This window comes from Phyllostomus hastatus, unplaced genomic scaffold (genome assembly GCF_019186645.2).
Source record: "Phyllostomus hastatus isolate PE091 unplaced genomic scaffold, TTU_PhHast_1.1 phas_contig_304, whole genome shotgun sequence".
Lineage (NCBI taxonomy): Eukaryota > Metazoa > Chordata > Mammalia > Chiroptera > Phyllostomidae > Phyllostomus > Phyllostomus hastatus.
In genome coordinates this window covers 1,825,644-1,843,343 of record NW_025333845.1, presented here as the reverse complement: position 1 = coordinate 1,843,343, position 17,700 = coordinate 1,825,644, and the positions used below count along the sequence as shown (strand labels likewise).

Here is a 17,700-nt window from a genome sequence, read left to right as displayed (position 1 = left end):
GAATTCCAAGACTAGAGTTAGAGAACTCTCAGAAGTGGTCTCTGTTAACATTTTGAAATTCTGAAGAAAGCAGTGAGAGCCAGGTTTGGGGGGGGAAATCATTAGTAAAGAGGCCAGGTTACCCACACTGACAAGGCAAGACAATGACCCTGGAAGGATCAAAATGCAAGTCCCATCTGGCAGTGCTGGCAACCCTAAGCTGCCTTGCAGCTGGCTCAACTCACACTAATGTGAGTGGGAAGGCCCTCAGACACTCACCTAGGAACATTCTGAGGGAAAGACCTGTACACACCCAGCATCCAGTACCCAGCACTATTTCATCCTGGAGGCAAGGCTCGGGGATTATGAATGAATGAGAAAAAAAACTAAGGAGGCTTCCAGTACCATCTGAGAAAGAATTCCGGAAACTCTGGAAACTCAAAGCTGTCTTCTGAAGCTTTGGCCTCCTCATAGTTGATTTTAGATTTTCATGAATTTCTGCATTTTCCTATGGGGATTAACACTAAGACCACTAGGTTTGTTTTGCAGTCAAAAAGGAAGAGAGGAGCAGTCTCACACCAGCTTGGCTTGGGGTTAAACTAATCCCTAAAATCAGAAGAAAGTTGGCTTTAGACCAAATGACCCAGGAAGCACCCATAAACTGGCTTCTTTCTTTCCTCTGCTCAAAGCCCCAAACTGGGACCCTCACTTACTTAGCCCTTCTTCTTCCAATAGGCTCCTCCTCTGCGTAGTCAGTGCCACTGCTTTCATACTGTACAGGGATGTCAGTTGCCAGTGCCAAGGGCAGGAGGCTAAGGCCACCTCGCCACTGGGTCTCTTGTAGAGCCACCTCAGCACCGACGATACCCAGGCTGTGCTGCAGCTCAGGCAGAGTCAACGGTCGCAGCCATGTGGCCAACTCCTCCTCTCCTTGCTTCCCACCCCTCCGGGCCTGCACAAAAGGGCATGCTGGGAGTGGGGGTCCATGATGGAACCTCTGCTTCCGAAGGCAGCAGTCAACATGGGACACACTCTCTAACAAAGAGGTGTCTGGGGGAAAGGCCTGATCTATAGCATCTAGCACATCCAGCTGGAGCTGGGATTGGACCCATGGTGCCCAGTGGTACAGTTGTTCCAGGAAGGGCAGCAAATCAAGGTGGCCCACTAGCAGTGCACGATATGGTGGCAGCAGACGCAGCACTGCATGCAGGTAGTGCCAAGCTTCAGGGCTTCTATCCTGTAGCACAGCTGAGAATAGAGTCTGGAGTTCAGCTATCAGGAGCTCCAGTGCCTTCAGGATCTGCCTCCGTCCCCTCCGAGACTCAGGGGCATCAGATGACAGCTGTTCAGGAGACGAGCCTACTCTCCTCTCTGAGGCCAAGAAGAGCTGGGCGTTCAACTGCTGGCGAATTGACCTTGCCCACCGCTCTGGCTCCGACTGCCAGTTCCATGCTCCTGGCTGATGGGCCTCACCTGCTTGGCCCAGCCCAGGAAAGGAGCAAGAGAAGGGGGTCTTAGGCTCTGGTCACGGGATGGTCAGGGACAACAGGGTTGGAGGAAAGAAGGCCCTTAGGAGCTGCAGGGCAGAGCCAGACCAGCAGAGGGCCTCTCCTGGGACTCTCAACCCTACCTACAGCCTCCCCAAAGACTCTAGTAATAAGCCCGCCCAGGACAGAGGTGGGGACCCTCCAGTGTACAACTTCTTTCCAACCACCCAGGACACTGTTTCCCTCACCTGGCCTAATGGGTACAGGAGGCAAGGGAGGGGAAGAGAGACAGATCTGTCGATGAGGTTTCATCAAGGAGTGCCTGTTGCAGAAATGGATGAACTTAAAATTGGGTCCTAGGCACAGGCTCACTCTGCTCACAGCCACCCACAGGCAAAAAGACAGGCAGACACACGTATGACCACTTGTAGAAACAAACTGATAAACACACGGAAAAAGCTCACTCGGAGAACCTCGGGAATAGTGACAACCGTCACTGGAGTGGAGCCTGGCGATCTTCTGAAGAGATGGTACAGGTTGTTTCTCAGAGCCAGCAAAGCCCCAGTCCTGTCTGCCGGTGGGCTGAAGTGGGGGCTGCGGACAGAAAGCAGGAGGGGCAAGGGAACCACTTGGTCAGGAGGGGCGGAGCCAGGCTGGCAGGTGGAGGAGGAGGAGAAGGAAGAGGAAGGAGGTGGGAAGGAGGGATGCGTGGGAAAGTGAGAGGAGGGGACCTTCCAGGGGGCAGTGGTAAGAGCGGTCTCCCTGGGCGAAGGGAAGATCCTGATGTCTGTACTCATCCACGGCTCCAGTGCCTTCCAGCTGTTAGAACGGTTACCAGATCCCTCCCGTGAGGCTCAGCGCCGACGCCTAGAGCACCAGAGCCGGAAAGGGGAGGGATCTGGGTCCTGGGGGGATACGAGGGCAGACCAGGGGTCAGGGCGAGGCTGAACGTGTTGGGAATTTGGAGTCAGCCTGCCTGTAGCAGACAGCAAACATGATTGATTAGGAGAAGTAGCGATCCTGAGGGCATGTGGGCAGATGTAATCCTTACGCCTGTTTATGCATTCACTGAGCGGCTAAGCTACAGCCAGGCGCCTAAGACCTGTCATTGAGACAACCCGTCTCCTCCCCACCACTTATCCACCTACCCCATCTCAGCCCCCAAACCCCTAGTAAGACAAAATTCTTGACCACAAGAAGCTCAAAATTGGAGGTGAGGGGTGGAACTGAATGAAAAAGAAAATAGAAATTCAGCGGAGCCCTACCTGGGCTCTGAAATCTAGATTTGCATATACAACTGCTTATTTAATGTCTCCATTTGCGTATCTGACTTGCGTATCTCAAACTTAAAAACTTAAAATGTCCAAAACCAGACTCCTAACTGCCCCTACAAAGGCACCTTCTTCTTTCACTGTCTTCCCCATCTCAGTAAATGGCAAGCCCATTATTTCCACTTGCTCAGATCAAAACCTTGGAATCACCTTTGACTTCTCTTCCTCTCTCTCCCTCCCCTCCCCTCATCACATGTCTTACCCTTCAGCAAATTCTGTTGGCTCTAGCTTCAAAATATACCCAGAATCCGACTACTTCTCACCACTTTAATCACTACAACCTTAGTCTAAGCCTCTCACCTGGATTATTCCATAGCTTTCTAACTGGTCTCCATGCTTCTATGCTTGACCCTACAATTTCTCTTTTCAGAACAGTCAATGACTCTTTTCAAACATAGGCAGATCCTATCACTCCTCTGCATAAAACTCACAAATGCCTTATTATCTCATTTCTTCAGGTGAAAGCCAAAGTTCTCTGATGGCCCACGAATTGCTCTGTCTCTACTCTCTTTCCCATTCGCTGGACTCCTGCTGTGCCTGAATCATACCAAGCACGCTCCCACCTCAGAGCCTACATACGTTTCTAATTGTGTATCAGTTAGGAGACAGACAAGTTTTCTGTGGGCAGGTAACAAATTACCACAAACTAAGCAGCTTAAGAACAACATGCATTTAGTATCTTATAGTTCTGTAGATTGAAATACCACATAGTTTAACTGGGTTCTTTGCTCAGGGTATCATAATCATGAAATCAAGGAGTTGGCTAGGCTGAGTTCTTGCCTGGAGGCTCTGGGGAAAAGTCCTCTCCTGAGCTCATTCCTATTGTTGATGGGATTCACTTCCTTGTGGTTGTAGTTCCTCCCTGGCCATCAGCCAGGGGTCACTCTCAAGTGCTAGAGGCCACAGCCTTCCATGCTCTATGGCCTCTCTCTCTTTAAGCCAGCAACAGTCCTTCAAACCCTTCTCATGCTTTGCATCCTTCTGATGTTCTCTTCTGCAACCAACCAGAGAAAACTTCCTGCTCTTAAAAAGTTCATGTGGTCAGGTGAGGTCCACCAGATAATCTCTCTTTCTTACAGTAAATATGCCGTATAAAATAACCCCAATTACGTAAGTAAAATCTATTATATTCACAGTCCAAGACATAATGTGGAGTATGTAGACAGAAGGTGGGAACTCCTGGAGACCATCTTAAAATTCTTCCTACTATACATATAGTAATAACAGAAAGAGCCAAAAAATACAATGACTAAAATATGATCAGTTTATTTATTTTTTCTATCACATAACTGTCCAGGTATAATTACTCCAGGAGTAAAATGTCAGCCTTTTAGTTGTTCTGCCTTCTCCAAGAAAGTGGTCCCGGTCTTCAAGGTCCAAGAGATTTTAGCACTATGTCTGCTAGGTCCCACACCAACTAGTGAGTTGGGGAAAAAGAGAAAGGAGAAAGCATACCCTTACTTTAAAGGGTACAGTCTGACAATGCATACATCACTCAATCACACAGATGCACCTAGCTTCAATGAAAGCTGCAAAATCTAATCTTTATTTTCAGTGGCCATGTACCTAGATAAAAGTCAGAGGTTCTAGTAAATAAAGAAGGGGACAATGGATACTGAGTAACAACTAGTGTCTTCAACTCCAGTGAACACTTTTCATCCGGATGTGCACATAGCTTATTCCCTCCTTCCCAGTCTCTGCTCAGAGACCTTATTGAGTTCTCTGACCACCCAACAGAAAATAGCAACACTCTCCCTGCCTTCCTTATCCTTCTTAACATGCATTATTTTTCTCCATAGCACTTATTACCGCCTCATATATTTATATTGTCTGTCCATTTCCCCTGACTAGAAACATAAGCTCCATGGTGGCAGATTCTGGTGGCTCTCTGTTCTTTCCCCATCCCCTGTGCTAGGCACCATAAGTAGGTAATCAGAGAATATTTGTGGGACAAGTGCTTACATGTATAGCAATCTTCCTAAGTGAGAAAGAGGACAGATTTGAGTCAGACTGCCTGGATTGAACACCTGATTTCACTACTTTCTAGTTGTGGGGTATTTTACCTGTTCTATTTTTTTTTTTTTTTTGGTAAAATGAAGATATTAGTATCTACCTTGTATTGTTGTTGTGAGGATTAAATGAATTAGTGTATAAAATGCTCAGAATAGAGCCTGGTGGACAATTACTTGAGGTAATTGACTTGTATTAGCTATGTGTTTTTGTTGTTTTTCATGGCACTCTACAAAGTGCTGTTGACATAATGGTGAACAAGCTATACCAGGTTTCAGTGACAGCATAAATAAGGACATGGGCAACCCTTCGTGGAAAGGACAAAGAAGAGTCACAGAATTACAGTGGACTTTAAAGTTTAAGGCCTTAACATAAGTTTTCCAGATGGATAAGGACAGAGGGAAATTCTGTTCAGTAACCTCTACTGAGTCCTCAACAGGGCCTAAAAATCTAATTGTTTCTTTTCTGTCAGTTTACCCTTCCAGTCCGTGCAAAGATTATTTCAAACCTCTTACACTCTCTCATCTTCCATTTTCTTCTACTTTTCTGATAACTTCACCTATTTAAAAAATAGATGTTATATCAAGGGGGGTTCTCCAGAGAAACAAAACTAATAGAATACAGATGTGTGTGTGTGTGTATATATATATAAATTTATTTTAAGGAATTTCCTCACACAATTGTTTGGAGCTGGCAAGTCCAAAACCTGTAGGGTAGGTCAGCATGCTAGAAACTCGGGCAGAAGTTAACATCTTAGTCTTGAGGCAGAATTTCTTCTCAGGGAAATCTCAGTTTTTGCTTGTAAGGACTTCAACTAATTAGATGAAGCCCACCCACATTAAGGATTATTTCTTTTATTAAAGTTAACTGATTGTAGATGTTAACATCTATAAAATACCTTCACAGCAAATACCTAGAGTTTTCGGTCTCGTGTTTAGTGTTTGACTAGTGTTTAGGTATTGTCATTAGTGTTTGATTAAATAATGCGGTGCTGTAACCTACACAAGTTGACACATAAAACTATCACACATGCAATTTTAAAGAAACTCTCTCAATCTCCCAAAACCGAATCAAAAACTATTTAGATCTACTTTCATCCATTCCTCCTTCCTTTGTTACCAATAAGCAGTGCTCCTTCTTTCTCTAAAGCCAAGCTCTAGACCTTTGCTCTGGAACTATTCTTTCGTGCCTTCATTTACCCAAGAACTACTTACTGAGCATCATCTGTGATGGACACTATTTTAGGTGGTTACACCAGTGTTTAAAATGATAACATTGACAAAAACTGATTTATGGAGCTTACATTCCAGTGGAGGACAAAAATAATAGACTGAGTAAACAATATATGTGATAGTACTATGGCAGAGAAACAGCAAAGGCTAAGTACAGATTCACTTCTGTCTCTTTTCATAAAAAGTCCTCTTTTTGTTATGTGAATAGTAGATTGAGCTGGGAGGAGACTAGAAAATGTTCATTCAACAAGTAAGTTTCAAGCAAATATCATGTGGCAGGCACTGTGATAAGAATGCAATGGTGAACAATATAGACATGGACTCTGACCTCACAACCCACTGTTAGAAGTGCTACATGCTCAAAACACAAGGAGTTATGGGAACTGGATTTTGGAAAGAGTTGTTTGAGGAGGGTGTTTGAATTAAGCACTCAAGGATGAGTAGTTTAGTAGGTAGAGAGAAAGCATTGCAAGTCAAGAAACAGCAGGTACAAAGGCCTTGAGATGGAAGTGTATGACAGGTTAGAGGAATCGAAAGGCCAGTGTGATTAGATAAGAGAGAGGGAGTGAGAGACAGAGGTATGGTTCAGCTCACTTCAACAAACAGTACTGACAGTCCATTGTTTGAGTCATTAGCAAGATAAAACTAAGTTAGGCAAGAGCTGGATCATGCAGGGCCTTGTAAATCATGTACAGAATGCCAGTTTTTGTCCTAAGAATGGGAAACCATTGTGAAGTTTTAAAAATCAGGTTGTGTTTTCTGGCCTATGAATGGAGAACAGATTGGAGGGGTGCAAAAGTAAATATGGGAAGAAGCAGTCATTGCAATAATCCTTGTGGGAGATTGTGAAGATGAAGAAAAGCAGACAGAATTAATGGATATTTAGAAATGTAAACTGATAGGATTTGGCTTTTGAGCAAAGGGACAAGTAGTTTCTTTCTAGCTTCTGCAACTGGAGGAAAGTATTCCTCCAGATGTAGGAGGAAAGTTTATGAGTAAACATGTTGAGTTGAGGATGTTTTTGAGAAACCTAAGTGGAGATGTCAATCTCACAGGAGAGCTCTGGGAGTCATCAGTAACCAAATCTCAGAGTGGGGATGAAACACTCCTAGAAAAAATAGACTGAGAAAGAACAAGACCTAGAGAAACAGATTTAAAGGCTCGAGGTGAGCCTGCAAAGGAGACTAACAAGCTGTGGTCAAAGAGGTAGTAGTAAAAGTGTGTGTGAGTGGAGTTGCAGATGCTAATGGAAGACTGTTGAGAAACGAGTCAATACACCAGATGCTACTGAGAAGTAAGTTGAGGGCTGGGAAATAACCACTGGGTTTTGAAACATGAAGGTCACCTGGTGAGTGAGTATGACCTTGGGAAGAACCATTTCAAGAGGATAAAGCTTGTAGAAGTCAAAATCAGACTGGGTGGAGGAATGAGATGGAGAGGGCAGAAATATCCAACTGTTTTTAGTATAAAGTGGAAAAATTAGGACGGTAGCTGAAGGGGAAATGAGATACAGAATGATTTGTTTTGTCTAACATGGGAGACTTTAGCATGTTTAAACACTGATGAGAATTTAGTAAAGTGGTAAAAAGTTGGGGATTTCCAAAAAAGGAAGGACTAGGATTCAGGTCACAGAAATAAGCATTGGCCTTAAAAATGCTTGCCCTGTTTAGACAGAAGAGAATGATGTGGATTAGGTGGTGACCAGATTGTTGTGTAAGTTCTCAACTGACAGCTTCTACTTTTGTCTATGAAGAAATAAATAGCCTGCAGAAAGTGAAGAGAATGATGGTGATGGGGGTGAGGGAGGGCCAATAAGAGGCTTGAGAATATTGGTTTGAAATACTCATTGCACCAAGCAGGAGAGATGACTGGAAAAATCCGGTGGGATTTTGGGGCTCAGACTCCATCTGAAATTGCTAACCACAAATTCACAGTGATATAAATCTGCTTTATAGTTGTTTCCTCAGGTGGCCTTTGGCTGTCCAAGTGCAGGCACAGACAAATGTTTCATTTTACATAAGTGTCCAAGAGACAAGAGATAAGAGGTAAAGAAATGCAACCTATTCCAAGAGAATCACTAGACTTTAACCTGGATAGAAATCTAAAGAAAAGGTAGAAGCAATAACCTGACTGTTGCCAGTGAAATAAAAATGATATCAGAGGAATTGTTAAATAAAGTGGAGGGAATATGATCAGTGAATAAGATGTAAGTAGTAGTGTTTTGAAGGTTATAGAGCAGTTTGGGGAGAAGACAATGGCCAGGATAGAACTATAGGAGTGGGTATCTAAGAAAGTAGAAATCATTGGAGATTGTGTCAAAGAACTAAGAGACCAAAATACTGAATGAAGTGTGCAAATAAACATTAAGTATCAGAGTGGACAGGAAGACCAAGGGCTAGGTACTTAGAGGAAAGTAGGAGAGTGGTAGTTACTAAGTAATGAGAGTGGTAGTTACTAAATAATGAGAGGATGGTATATTTGAATAGCCTCAAAGGAATTAGACTTTGCAAAGAAGTGGACAGTTATTTTATGAAGCCACAATGGCAGAAACACTAACCCTGTCTCCAATATGTCTCTGATAAAGGGATAGTTTTGTCAACATGTATTTTCATTGTGATTGAAACATCATATGCTCTCATTAAGTCAATGGCTGCTGGTTTATGACAAGACCTGAGGGAGACTTCAGCAGATGGGAGATGGATAGATAGGAAGACCAACATTCTAAGTATGAAGAGAAAAGAACCAGGACAGAAATTGGAAATTTAAGAAAGGGACTAATTGATGAATCAGATTGAAGGACATTTGTCTTTCCATGCCTGAGGACAGGTTTGGTACAGATGAGTAAGCAAACAGAAGCTCTTGAAGTTCAAATATGTTCCTAGCCCATCTGGAATCATTATTAATTACGAGGCAGGGGAACCTTTGCTTAAAGGTTTCACTGATCATTCAGGAAGACAGAAAATAGTAAAAATGTAACAACTTAGAGGAATGGTTAGTTTCAAGACACCCTGGAATTCCTACAAATTTCATCTGTTCTGGAGCTGCTGACTTTTTAAGGAAGGAGTCCCTAAAAACCCTGTGATTTCTGGATCTGTTGTCCTTAGCTATCTTCTTTCCCTAAATATGGCAGATTCCTTCTTTAAGACACAGTATGCACACGCACACACACTAAGTTATGAATGAATGCATACCTTACTCACAAGTGAGCCATTAAAGTCAGACAGATTTAAGTTAATGGCAGCTAGACAGAGCTCCCATGTCCTTGTCATCTGGCCAGAAACCACCTCCTGTTGCTATCACCAACCTTAGAACTGTACACACAGACCTTGCTTTAACCAGGTGCCTAGGAATGAATGCTGGGCTTTTCCTTCTACACAAAGAAGGCAATTTCTCTGTTGCTAGGGTTGAAGCCAGCAGATATGCACTGACATAATAAAGTGGGCAAAGCGTCCCTGCCCAGAACATAAACCAAACAGAATAAAAGTGGGTTTATTACTCCAGGAAAAGGAGCAACAATACCCAGCTCTCAGGCAACCCCTCACTCTGTATATACAGGCTGCACCCAGCCCCAGGTCCACGAGCTCCTTCAATGTGAGGGTCCATCCAGTGCCTCCCTTCCGGGTCCTGGGGACGGCTAGCTGCCTGATGGTGAGTTTCCAGGCTGTTCAGCAACACCTGGCACTGCTGAGGCAGCCTCGTAGTCTGCGATGCGGCGCTGCACCAGGGCAGGCATGAGCTGCACATAAGCGGCCATGAGGCGGTGGTTGGAATGGATCAGCTTCCCAGCACAGCTGTGCAGACAGGCCTCCTGGAAGGAAGACAGGGTGGAAGGGAGACCAAAGATGTCCCGTCGGGTCCGTTTCCTTCCTTCCCATCCCCAGCCCAGGAGCGAGGGTCATGGAAAGACCTCAGCCAAAGGAAAGGGAAGTGGGAGGAGGAGGACAGCAGTCTACGGTTAACTCTGAGGAGGAAGAGTTTTAACTCCCTGCTCGGTTCCCCACCTCCTCAGCATCCAGAGCTCGGTGGTGCAGGCTGGGCACGCAGCGCTGGAAGCAGAGTTCTGTCATCCGATTGTAGACCAACAGGAAGTCCCGCAACTGGGGGAGAAGGGGACCAAGAACTCAGCAATAAGGGAGCAGGCCATACCTCAATTCCAGGCCGCGACGCTTAGACGTTTCCCAGGACCGAGCACCATAGCCCAATGTCCCCAGCTCTGGGATCTCTGGATCTCCGGGGTCCCTTCCTTGAAGACGGGGATGCGAGCCAAATGTAAGTTCCCGAAACCACTTTTAGCAGGTACTCACGTTCCTTAGCTGCTGCTGCTCCTGCTGCTGCTGCTCCATCCGACCACAAGCACACGCCCGACCTCACTTCCTTGACAATTTTTTTTTTTTTTGTAACGCCCCGGAAATAATCTCTCAGCGATCCCCGGGATTGAGGGCGTTAGCTCAAGGACTGCCCTGCCCCCAGTTTTAATGTCACTTCCGCCCTTATAATCTGCGACGTGGCTGGCTTCTTCTGCCCGTGAGAGGACGTCACTTCCGCCGATTTCCTGACCTGCTGCTAGGATCGCGACGGGAACTGGAGCCGGAGGTCCCCGTGCGGCCTGGGCCTGGCGCCCTGAGGGGAAGAGTGGCCCAGCCAGAGGTGAGAGAGGCATACTTGGTCAAGGGGAGATTGCATGCATGAACCTGTCCTGAAAGCAAGTTATCTCTGAGCCCAGGGGATGATGAGGACACACCTGATGCCCAGGTGTATAGGGTTGGGGGAGCTGGGAAACACACCTGGGGGGAGAGAGAACTGATTTTGGAAGAGATCACCTATGTCCTGGGAAAAAGAGACTTTTCCCAGAGGTCAGGAATATACAGAAACTGATTAAACTAAGGCCTGGTGGGGAGGTCTGGAGGAAAAGAAGGTGCATGGGATGGAAGAGGGGAAGATCACTTGAAAGAAAGGGAAAGAAGCACTACAGGGGTGTGAAAGGCCAAGCTGTGATAATATACATGAGCCCTGGAAAGGGGTTCATCTCCTGATAGGGAGAAACACTTTCATGGGAATAAGCTCCAAGAGAATACAGACTTTATCTGTCTTGTTCACTGCTGTATTTCCATGGCTTCAAATAGTGCATGGCACACAGTAGGTACTCAGTAAGTGTCTATTGAATGATTGAATGCATGAATGATCACCGGAGTCCTGGTGGGGTTGGAGGGTCATGAGAGGACTCCTGAGGCCTGGGTGTGTGAAACTATGCACCTTGGGAGGAAGAGGGGCATGTATTACCTGAGGAAAGGTGTGGTAGTCAAACTCCAGAACACTCAAGCCCTGGGACAACCTCTAAGACCTCAGAAGTGGTGGGGGAGACCTTTCTCTTCTAGGGCCTTGGCCAGTTTCCAGCACTGTCTGTGTTGGGCTTTGCAGGGCACGGGGGTGGAGGCATCGACTCCAGTCCCTTTCCTAGCCATGACGGACGGGATCCTAGGGAAGGCGGCCACAATGGAGATCCCCATCCATGGGAATGGCGAAGCTGGGCAGCTTCCTGAGGATGATGGGCTGGAGCAGGTGCTTCTGTTTGATTCTTCTTCTTGTTTCAATTTGGGAATCCCAACTTATAAATCCTGGCCTCCCACTCTATTCCAATAGCCTTCCCTAACTTACCTAACTCCCTTCAATGTTTTTACAAATCTTCGTTCTGATTCTGTGCAGACGTCCCTTGTGTGCTCTCTCTATGATGCTTCAATCCAAGCTTGTTCTCACTCCCAAAATGCTTCAGCTGCCCCTATGTTCCTGAAGCCCCCCTCTTCTCTGGCCTATAGGACCTCCAGCAGGTGATGGTGTCAGGACCCAACCTCAATGAAACCAGCATTGTGTCTGGTGGCTATGGGGGCTCTGGTGATGGACTCATCCCCACAGGTATGAATGATCAGAACAGGAAGCTTGAGTGGAGAGGGGGAGAGGAATGGTTCTGGGGAGCATAGGATATGTCTAAGAAAGCTTGAATTTTCTCTGGAGGTCTTGGAAACCTCTACTAGTATGAACCTTATGGACTCTTCTCATCCCAAAGCCAGTTCCCAGGCTTGTCCAACTGCTCCCATTTCCCCTGAGATGCACCCTTTCTGTGCCTCCACCCCCTGAATCAAGTTAAGAACTCTGTTCCATAGACGTTTCCCCTGCTCTGGAGCTTAATGCTGATTTGGAACTTTATGAGACTTCTCAGAGTTTTACTTTAAACTCTGAAGTTTAGAGGAATAAACAGACCTGAGTCTCACACTGACTAGAATTCCACATGGGAATGTCAAACAGGTTTTCTGTTATCAGGACCCACCATCCTTGACCTCCCACCCCACACTCAGCATATTTCTTTCTGTTTCCTCTGCCCCTACACGCCAGCTGCTCCCTCTTCCCTCCCCTTCGAATCCCCACCACCACCTCAGAAGCAGGCCATAGTATATTGGGATTTGGGTCTCAGGGCACAAGATATGAGTTTCTCCTAGTGAGTAGGAGAATCTAATCGTCTCTAGCTTCTGCTCCTTCAGGGAAGTTATTTTCAGGTGCTGGGAGGGAAGTATGGGTGGAACGACATACTTCTGAGAGACTGGTGTCAGAGAACTTGGTCCTTTAGGGTCTGGCCGCCATCCATCTCACAGTGCCACTCCTGCTGGCCCCGGAGATGAGGTGGCTCGGGGCATCGCTGGAGAGAAGTTTGACATCGTCAAGAAATGGGGCATCAACACATATAAGGTGGGATTCAAGCACTTCTCCCTTTCCCCAAACTCCCACTGGGTACCTTTTTTCCTTTTCCCAGATCTTAATATTCCATCTATGGCTGAGACTAGGAGCCTGGGTATGCTGGGGTACATACTTGTTGTGGGGGCAGGGTGCTAGGGTTTCTGACTTATTCCCCCACTTCCCACTCAGTGCACAAAGCAGCTGTTATCAGAGCGATTTGGCCGAGGCTCCCGGACTGTGGACCTGGAGCTAGAGCTGCAGATTGAGTTGCTGCGTGAGACGAAGCGCAAGTATGAGAGTGTCTTGCAGCTGGGCCGGGCACTGACAGCCCACCTCTACAGCCTGCTGCAGACCCAGCATGCACTAGGTGACGCCTTTGCTGACCTGAGCCAGAAGTCCCCAGAGCTTCAGGTGCCTAGCCAGACCAAATAGGGTGGGGGGACTGGGCCCAGGCTGTCCCAGGCAGTCACCCCTCAGCCTCCCTCCCTCCCTCCTGCAGCCCAGAGGGAGAACCCCTCCAGGGTGGGCCCAGCCCTGCCCCCAGCAGCACTCACCTGTGGAGGCAGCCTAAGGGTTTGTACAGAGGTCCAGAAGTTGGAGGGGTTGGGGGAGGTGGCACACAAGGTGCCTCACAAGTAACCCTTCTCTGCATTGGTGAGAATGCCTTTGATGCTCAGCCTAATTGGAGCCCCTCCCTTGCCTGCTGCACTAGCTTTCTCTGATCTAGTCCTGTGAACTTATCTGAGAACCCCACCCTCACCCCAGGCGTCCCCAGGGTGGCCCCACTAACTTTCTGGCTTAGAGCCTTACTGGAGGCAGTCCTTGGTTGTTGCAGTTTTGATGGCTGCTTTCTCCCTGGGGAAGAGGGGGATGAAGGGCCCTACAGCTTCAGTCAAGTAGGGACTCATGCTTACGGCCTGTTCCCTTCTGCCCGCAGGAGGAATTTGGCTACAATGCAGAGACACAGAAGCTGCTGTGCAAGAATGGAGAGACACTCCTAGGGGCTGTGAACTTCTTTGTCTCTAGCATCAACACCTTGGTCACCAAGACCATGGAAGACACACTCATGACTGTCAAACAGTATGAGGCTGCCAGGTGTGGGCACTGGCAGGGCCTAGGGTCTTGGGAGTTGGCTGGCTTGGGTGGAAGTTTTAGATTAGAGACATAAGAATTAAACAAGGAAAGGAGAGTGTGCAGGACAAAGGGGTGGAGATGAGCCTATATCACCCCTCCCCAGGCTGGAATATGATGCCTACCGAACAGACTTAGAGGAGCTGAGCCTAGGCCCCCGGGATGCAGGGACGCGTGGTCGACTGGAGAGTGCCCAGGCCACTTTCCAGGCCCATCGAGACAAATATGAGAAGCTTCGGGGAGATGTGGCCATCAAGCTCAAGTTCCTGGAAGAAAACAAGGTGCAAACCCCACCCCTTGGACCCCTGCCCACTTCCCTATCTGTAACACTGACCTGCCCCATCAGTGAATGGGAAAATGCAGCCTAACTAAGTAGAATGGGGATCTTCCCCTAGCCCCTTCAACCCTTGAACCTTTCCAGGTCTCCCTCCTTCCAATCCCTGGCCCTTTTCTATTGAAGAATTAGCTGCTGGTCCCAAGATCAGGACAGAAAAATCATGCCCTGAGTTGCAGTGATTTTTCCGAAATCAGAACCCCAGACCCAGCAAATCAAGTCAGGGTTTTCCCATCAGATTGACCTTTCCTTTGACTCCTTTGGTGGAGTTCAGCCCCTACCCCAAATGCACCGTCACAGAGAGTCCATGCACCCCTGGTCTGGGCTCAGGCTCAGCCCCTCGAGAAGGGCATCTGAGTCTAGCCTCAGCTGACCGTCTGGACCCCCAGATCAAGGTGATGCACAAGCAACTGCTGCTCTTCCACAATGCTGTGTCCGCCTACTTTGCTGGGAACCAGAAACAACTGGAGCAGACCCTGCAGCAGTTCAACATCAAGCTGAGGCCTCCAGGAGCCGAGAAGCCCTCCTGGCTAGAGGAGCAGTGAGCGGCTCCCAGCCCAACCTGGCTATCAAGAAGGACACTGGGAGGGGCAGTCCCAGGGTGGGGGAGATCGGACATGGGCTATCCCTTGCCACCTGCCCTCTGGCTTGGGCTCCTTTTCCCTGGCTGGGGCCTGACACCAATTTTGCCCACATTGCTGTGGGTAGGGAGGGGGCCTGAAGGCCCAGCAGCTGCTGCCCTGTCCCTTATCTTCCTGGACACAGGGCTGCATTCCCAGATCTTTTCCTTCCACTCCACAGCCAAAGGCTATGACAAAACTACTCCCTGGCCAACGGCATCACTCCTCAGGCCTATCCCCAACTCCTGGGGTGTGCCCCCTGACCAATGGCGGAGCCTCAAAAGGCCCTGTCAGCCAATGGCAGCTCTTCTTGGGCTCCTCTGGGCCAATGATGTTGCCTCCAGTACCCTTTGTCCCTCCTCTATGCGTGCCCATTGCAGAGAAAGGGACTGGGACCAAGGGGGTGGGGAAAATGGGGAGACTCATTTGTGGCCCTGCATCTAAATGGGCCTCCCCTCACCTACCCACCCAGTTTAATTGTGCTTAGAGCCCTGGAAGATTGGGACCTAGCACTAGGAATAAACCTTTCATAAAAGCAGGCCCAGTGAGGTCAATTTGTGGGGGACTCTAGGAGGGTGGGCTGGGTAGAGAAATCCTCAGTCTAATAATGCACCAAAATCCTATCAAATCTGAAGAGCTGGGGCCAGAAAACAAAAGTCACAGATTTCAGGAACAGTCTGAGAACCCACTCCTCCCCAAGGCCCAGTTCAAACCAAAGCTTTATTTGCCCTTTAGGCCAGCACCAAGATAGCTATGGATCTTAAGAGCACAGGGCCTGAGGGGGTCAGGTCCCCTGACCTTCATCATGCATTCATTCATACAGCAGATATTTACCGAGTGCTTTTACTTGCCTGGCACTACACTAGACCCTGGGGAAACATCAGTGAATAAAACATGGTCCCTTCCCACAGTGCTTACAGTCTAGTGAGGGAATGGAGACAAGTAACCAGGCAACTGCAATACAGTGATAATAAGTACTAGGATAGAGAAGTACAGGGAGCTTTGGGAGCACAGAGGAGGGGCAACTAGCCTAGATTTGGGTGGAGACGGGCATGTCAGTGTGAAAGCTGAGATTAAAGGGTGAGCAGAGAGCCAGAAAAAGTAGAGGAAAGAGCACCCTAGGCTGAGGCTAATATGTAAAGGCCCTGAATAGGAATGTGGAGGAATTGAGTTTGACGAGTGAAAGATGAAGGGGGAATGGCTAGGAGAAGACTACAGAGGTAAGGTCTATAGTAAGAGATCATGGTAGGCCTTTTTAGGCCAATTAAGGACTTTTGCCCTTTGGAGAAGGAGAACTGTGATACCTTATCAGCAGAAGTTTGATGCACAGGAGAAATCTAGGGTTGAGGAAAGTAGTCCTTGTGAGGCTTAAAACAGTGTAATACAGATCCCAGTTCCCTTATATTGGGTAGTCTAGTAGCTCTAGCCCAACCTCCAGAGCAAGCATGAGTCCTGTCAGGCACATCACAAGCACTGGAGCACCTGTTCTGGGTGCCTGGACTCAGGTGGATAAGAGGTTGGGGCAGTTACCAGGACCCTTGCTGCATCCAGGTGTTGAGCCCAAATCTGAACCTCATCTGAGGTGAGAAAGCTCCCCAGCAGCACTGTAATTTAGAGCCCAGATGCCATCACCTCTCCTTAGCTAGAGCTCCGGAATGTTTCAACATTCTCCCCTACCTGTGTGGAGGGCTGGAGGAAAGGGACAACCCAGTCGTCAGCAGATTTCTGTAGCACTGAGATCCAGCAGCAGCCCAAGTTTGCCCTTTGTCATAGATACTGCATCTGCCAGGCAGGCTTCCTGGGCTTTGGTCAGCCTGCAGTCATCTGACTGGAGCTTGATTATTTTGGGAGGGGTTGCTCCCACACAAGCTCCCCCTGCCCTTTATGAGCTGCTGGGAGTTTTCAGCATGAAAGGTACTGAATCTCTAAGTGACTGGAGGCAGGACCAAAACAGAGTTCAAACCCTGCTCACACCACTTTCTGAGTGATCAGGGTTAACGTCTGTGGGGAGCTGGGCCCTCAGTTTCTTCCGTTGTAAAACACGGCTAATAAAAGAAGCTACCTATTAACAATACGAAAATTAAAGGAAATAATAGATGTAAAGTGATTCGTTATGTGTCTGGCACAATATAAATACTCAGTCCCTATTAACCGTTATTATAATTGTTATTATTTCCCACGGGGCTGCTTTTTTTCCACAATGTGATGATTCTGAGAATTGCTCTGGTCTTTGGAGTGTGGAAGGGAGTCACTGGATGGTCTGAACTATAATTTCCTCGCAGAGTGCTCTTGATGGGGAGCCAGGCAACTACAGCCCGATGAAGCCCCCCACCCCCCTTTTTTTACTCCATCAGCCCCTTATAGAGCTCTGGGTACTGTACTTCCACCTTGAGGCCCTTTGCTGCCCAGAGTTCTCTGCGAGGTACAGATTATTTCTGTTTCCCATGACCCACAGAGTCTACACTAGCATATTCCACAGTTGCCCCCCAGAGAGCCGGAAGGGCACCTCCAGGAGGCAGCCTGGACTGACTCCCAGAGTCCGAAATCTCTGCTGTCCAGCTTGCCTTTTCGGTGACAGAGCCTCATTCCGGTCTCTGAGACTTACTGTGCCTCTCTGCCCTGGAGTCGGGAGACAGAGGCAGCTGGTGGGGATTTGGGACCGAGGATCCGGGATCCGGGATCCGGGATCCGGCATCCAGCATCCGGCATCCGGGATCCAGCCTCTGGCTCCCTAGCCCGCCTGCGGAGGCAGTTCTTGTTAGAGGCTTAGTGGGGGTAGGGGGAGTAGTACAGTCGGGGCGGGGGGCGGGGCCTGCGGTGGAGGGCGGGGCGTGGGTGGGGCTTCAACTC

General features: G+C 48.0%; 3 protein-coding genes across 6 annotated transcripts in view; 1 reads left to right on the top strand and 2 right to left on the bottom strand.

Annotated features, from left to right (window-relative positions):
- The window catches only part of DNHD1 (dynein heavy chain domain 1), a 70,962-nt gene extending 68,343 nt beyond the window's left edge, over positions 1 to 2,619 (bottom strand). The window contains exons 1-4 of the mRNA XM_045839573.1: positions 2,615 to 2,619; positions 2,302 to 2,371; positions 1,931 to 2,060; positions 693 to 1,350 (exon numbers count right to left, since the gene is read on the bottom strand). Of these exons, the coding sequence (XP_045695529.1) occupies positions 693 to 1,350; positions 1,931 to 2,060; positions 2,302 to 2,371; positions 2,615 to 2,619 (863 nt within the window). The remainder of the gene's footprint in view (positions 1 to 692; positions 1,351 to 1,930; positions 2,061 to 2,301; positions 2,372 to 2,614) is intronic.
- Positions 2,620 to 4,038: 1,419 nt separating this feature from the next.
- Positions 4,039 to 10,499, bottom strand: TIMM10B (translocase of inner mitochondrial membrane 10B). Of its 4 annotated transcripts, none has more exons than XR_006785799.1 (4): positions 10,344 to 10,499; positions 10,041 to 10,136; positions 9,582 to 9,847; positions 4,039 to 4,214 (listed from the first exon to the last, which is right to left on the bottom strand). XR_006785799.1 is itself a non-coding variant. In XM_045839488.1 (4 exons), exons 1-4 carry the CDS (start codon positions 10,380 to 10,382, stop codon positions 4,120 to 4,122), a joined length of 363 nt encoding a protein of 120 aa, XP_045695444.1. In that variant the 5' UTR covers positions 10,383 to 10,499; the 3' UTR covers positions 4,039 to 4,119. The 4 variants fall into 4 exon arrangements, 3 of the variants coding, with proteins under 3 accessions (XP_045695444.1, XP_045695446.1, XP_045695445.1); XM_045839488.1 differs by having other exon boundaries at positions 9,715 to 9,847; XM_045839490.1 differs by lacking the exon at positions 10,041 to 10,136 and having other exon boundaries at positions 9,715 to 9,847.
- A 42-nt stretch (positions 10,500 to 10,541) lies between these two features.
- Positions 10,542 to 15,390, top strand: ARFIP2 (ADP ribosylation factor interacting protein 2). The gene is made up of 8 exons (XM_045839486.1): positions 10,542 to 10,686; positions 11,458 to 11,598; positions 11,853 to 11,949; positions 12,659 to 12,777; positions 12,955 to 13,176; positions 13,703 to 13,860; positions 14,003 to 14,177; positions 14,620 to 15,390. Exons 2-8 carry the CDS (start codon positions 11,500 to 11,502, stop codon positions 14,773 to 14,775), a joined length of 1,026 nt encoding a protein of 341 aa, XP_045695442.1. The 5' UTR covers positions 10,542 to 10,686; positions 11,458 to 11,499; the 3' UTR covers positions 14,776 to 15,390.
- The last annotated feature ends 2,310 nt before the right edge of the window (positions 15,391 to 17,700 follow it).

What these genes read in the sequence shown, in the direction of transcription:
- TIMM10B (XM_045839488.1), bottom strand. Translation starts at nt 10,382, where the DNA reads ATGGAGCAGCAGCAGCAGGAGCAGCAGCAGCTAAGGAAC. An exon ending in AGCAGCAGCAGCTAAGGAAC is followed by an intron (nt 10,137 to 10,343) that starts GTGAGTACCTGC and finishes CTTCTCCCCCAG; the next exon opens with TTGCGGGACTTCCTGTTGGT. An exon ending in GGCTGCCTCAGCAGTGCCAG is followed by an intron (nt 4,215 to 9,714) that starts GTGTTGCTGAAC and finishes CCAACTCACTAG; the next exon opens with TTGGTGTGGGACCTAGCAGA.
- ARFIP2 (XM_045839486.1), top strand. Translation starts at nt 11,500, where the DNA reads ATGACGGACGGGATCCTAGGGAAGGCGGCCACAATGGAGATCCCCATC. An exon ending in AGAAGTCCCCAGAGCTTCAG is followed by an intron (nt 13,177 to 13,702) that starts GTGCCTAGCCAG and finishes TTCTGCCCGCAG; the next exon opens with GAGGAATTTGGCTACAATGC. An exon ending in AGTTCCTGGAAGAAAACAAG is followed by an intron (nt 14,178 to 14,619) that starts GTGCAAACCCCA and finishes CTGGACCCCCAG; the next exon opens with ATCAAGGTGATGCACAAGCA.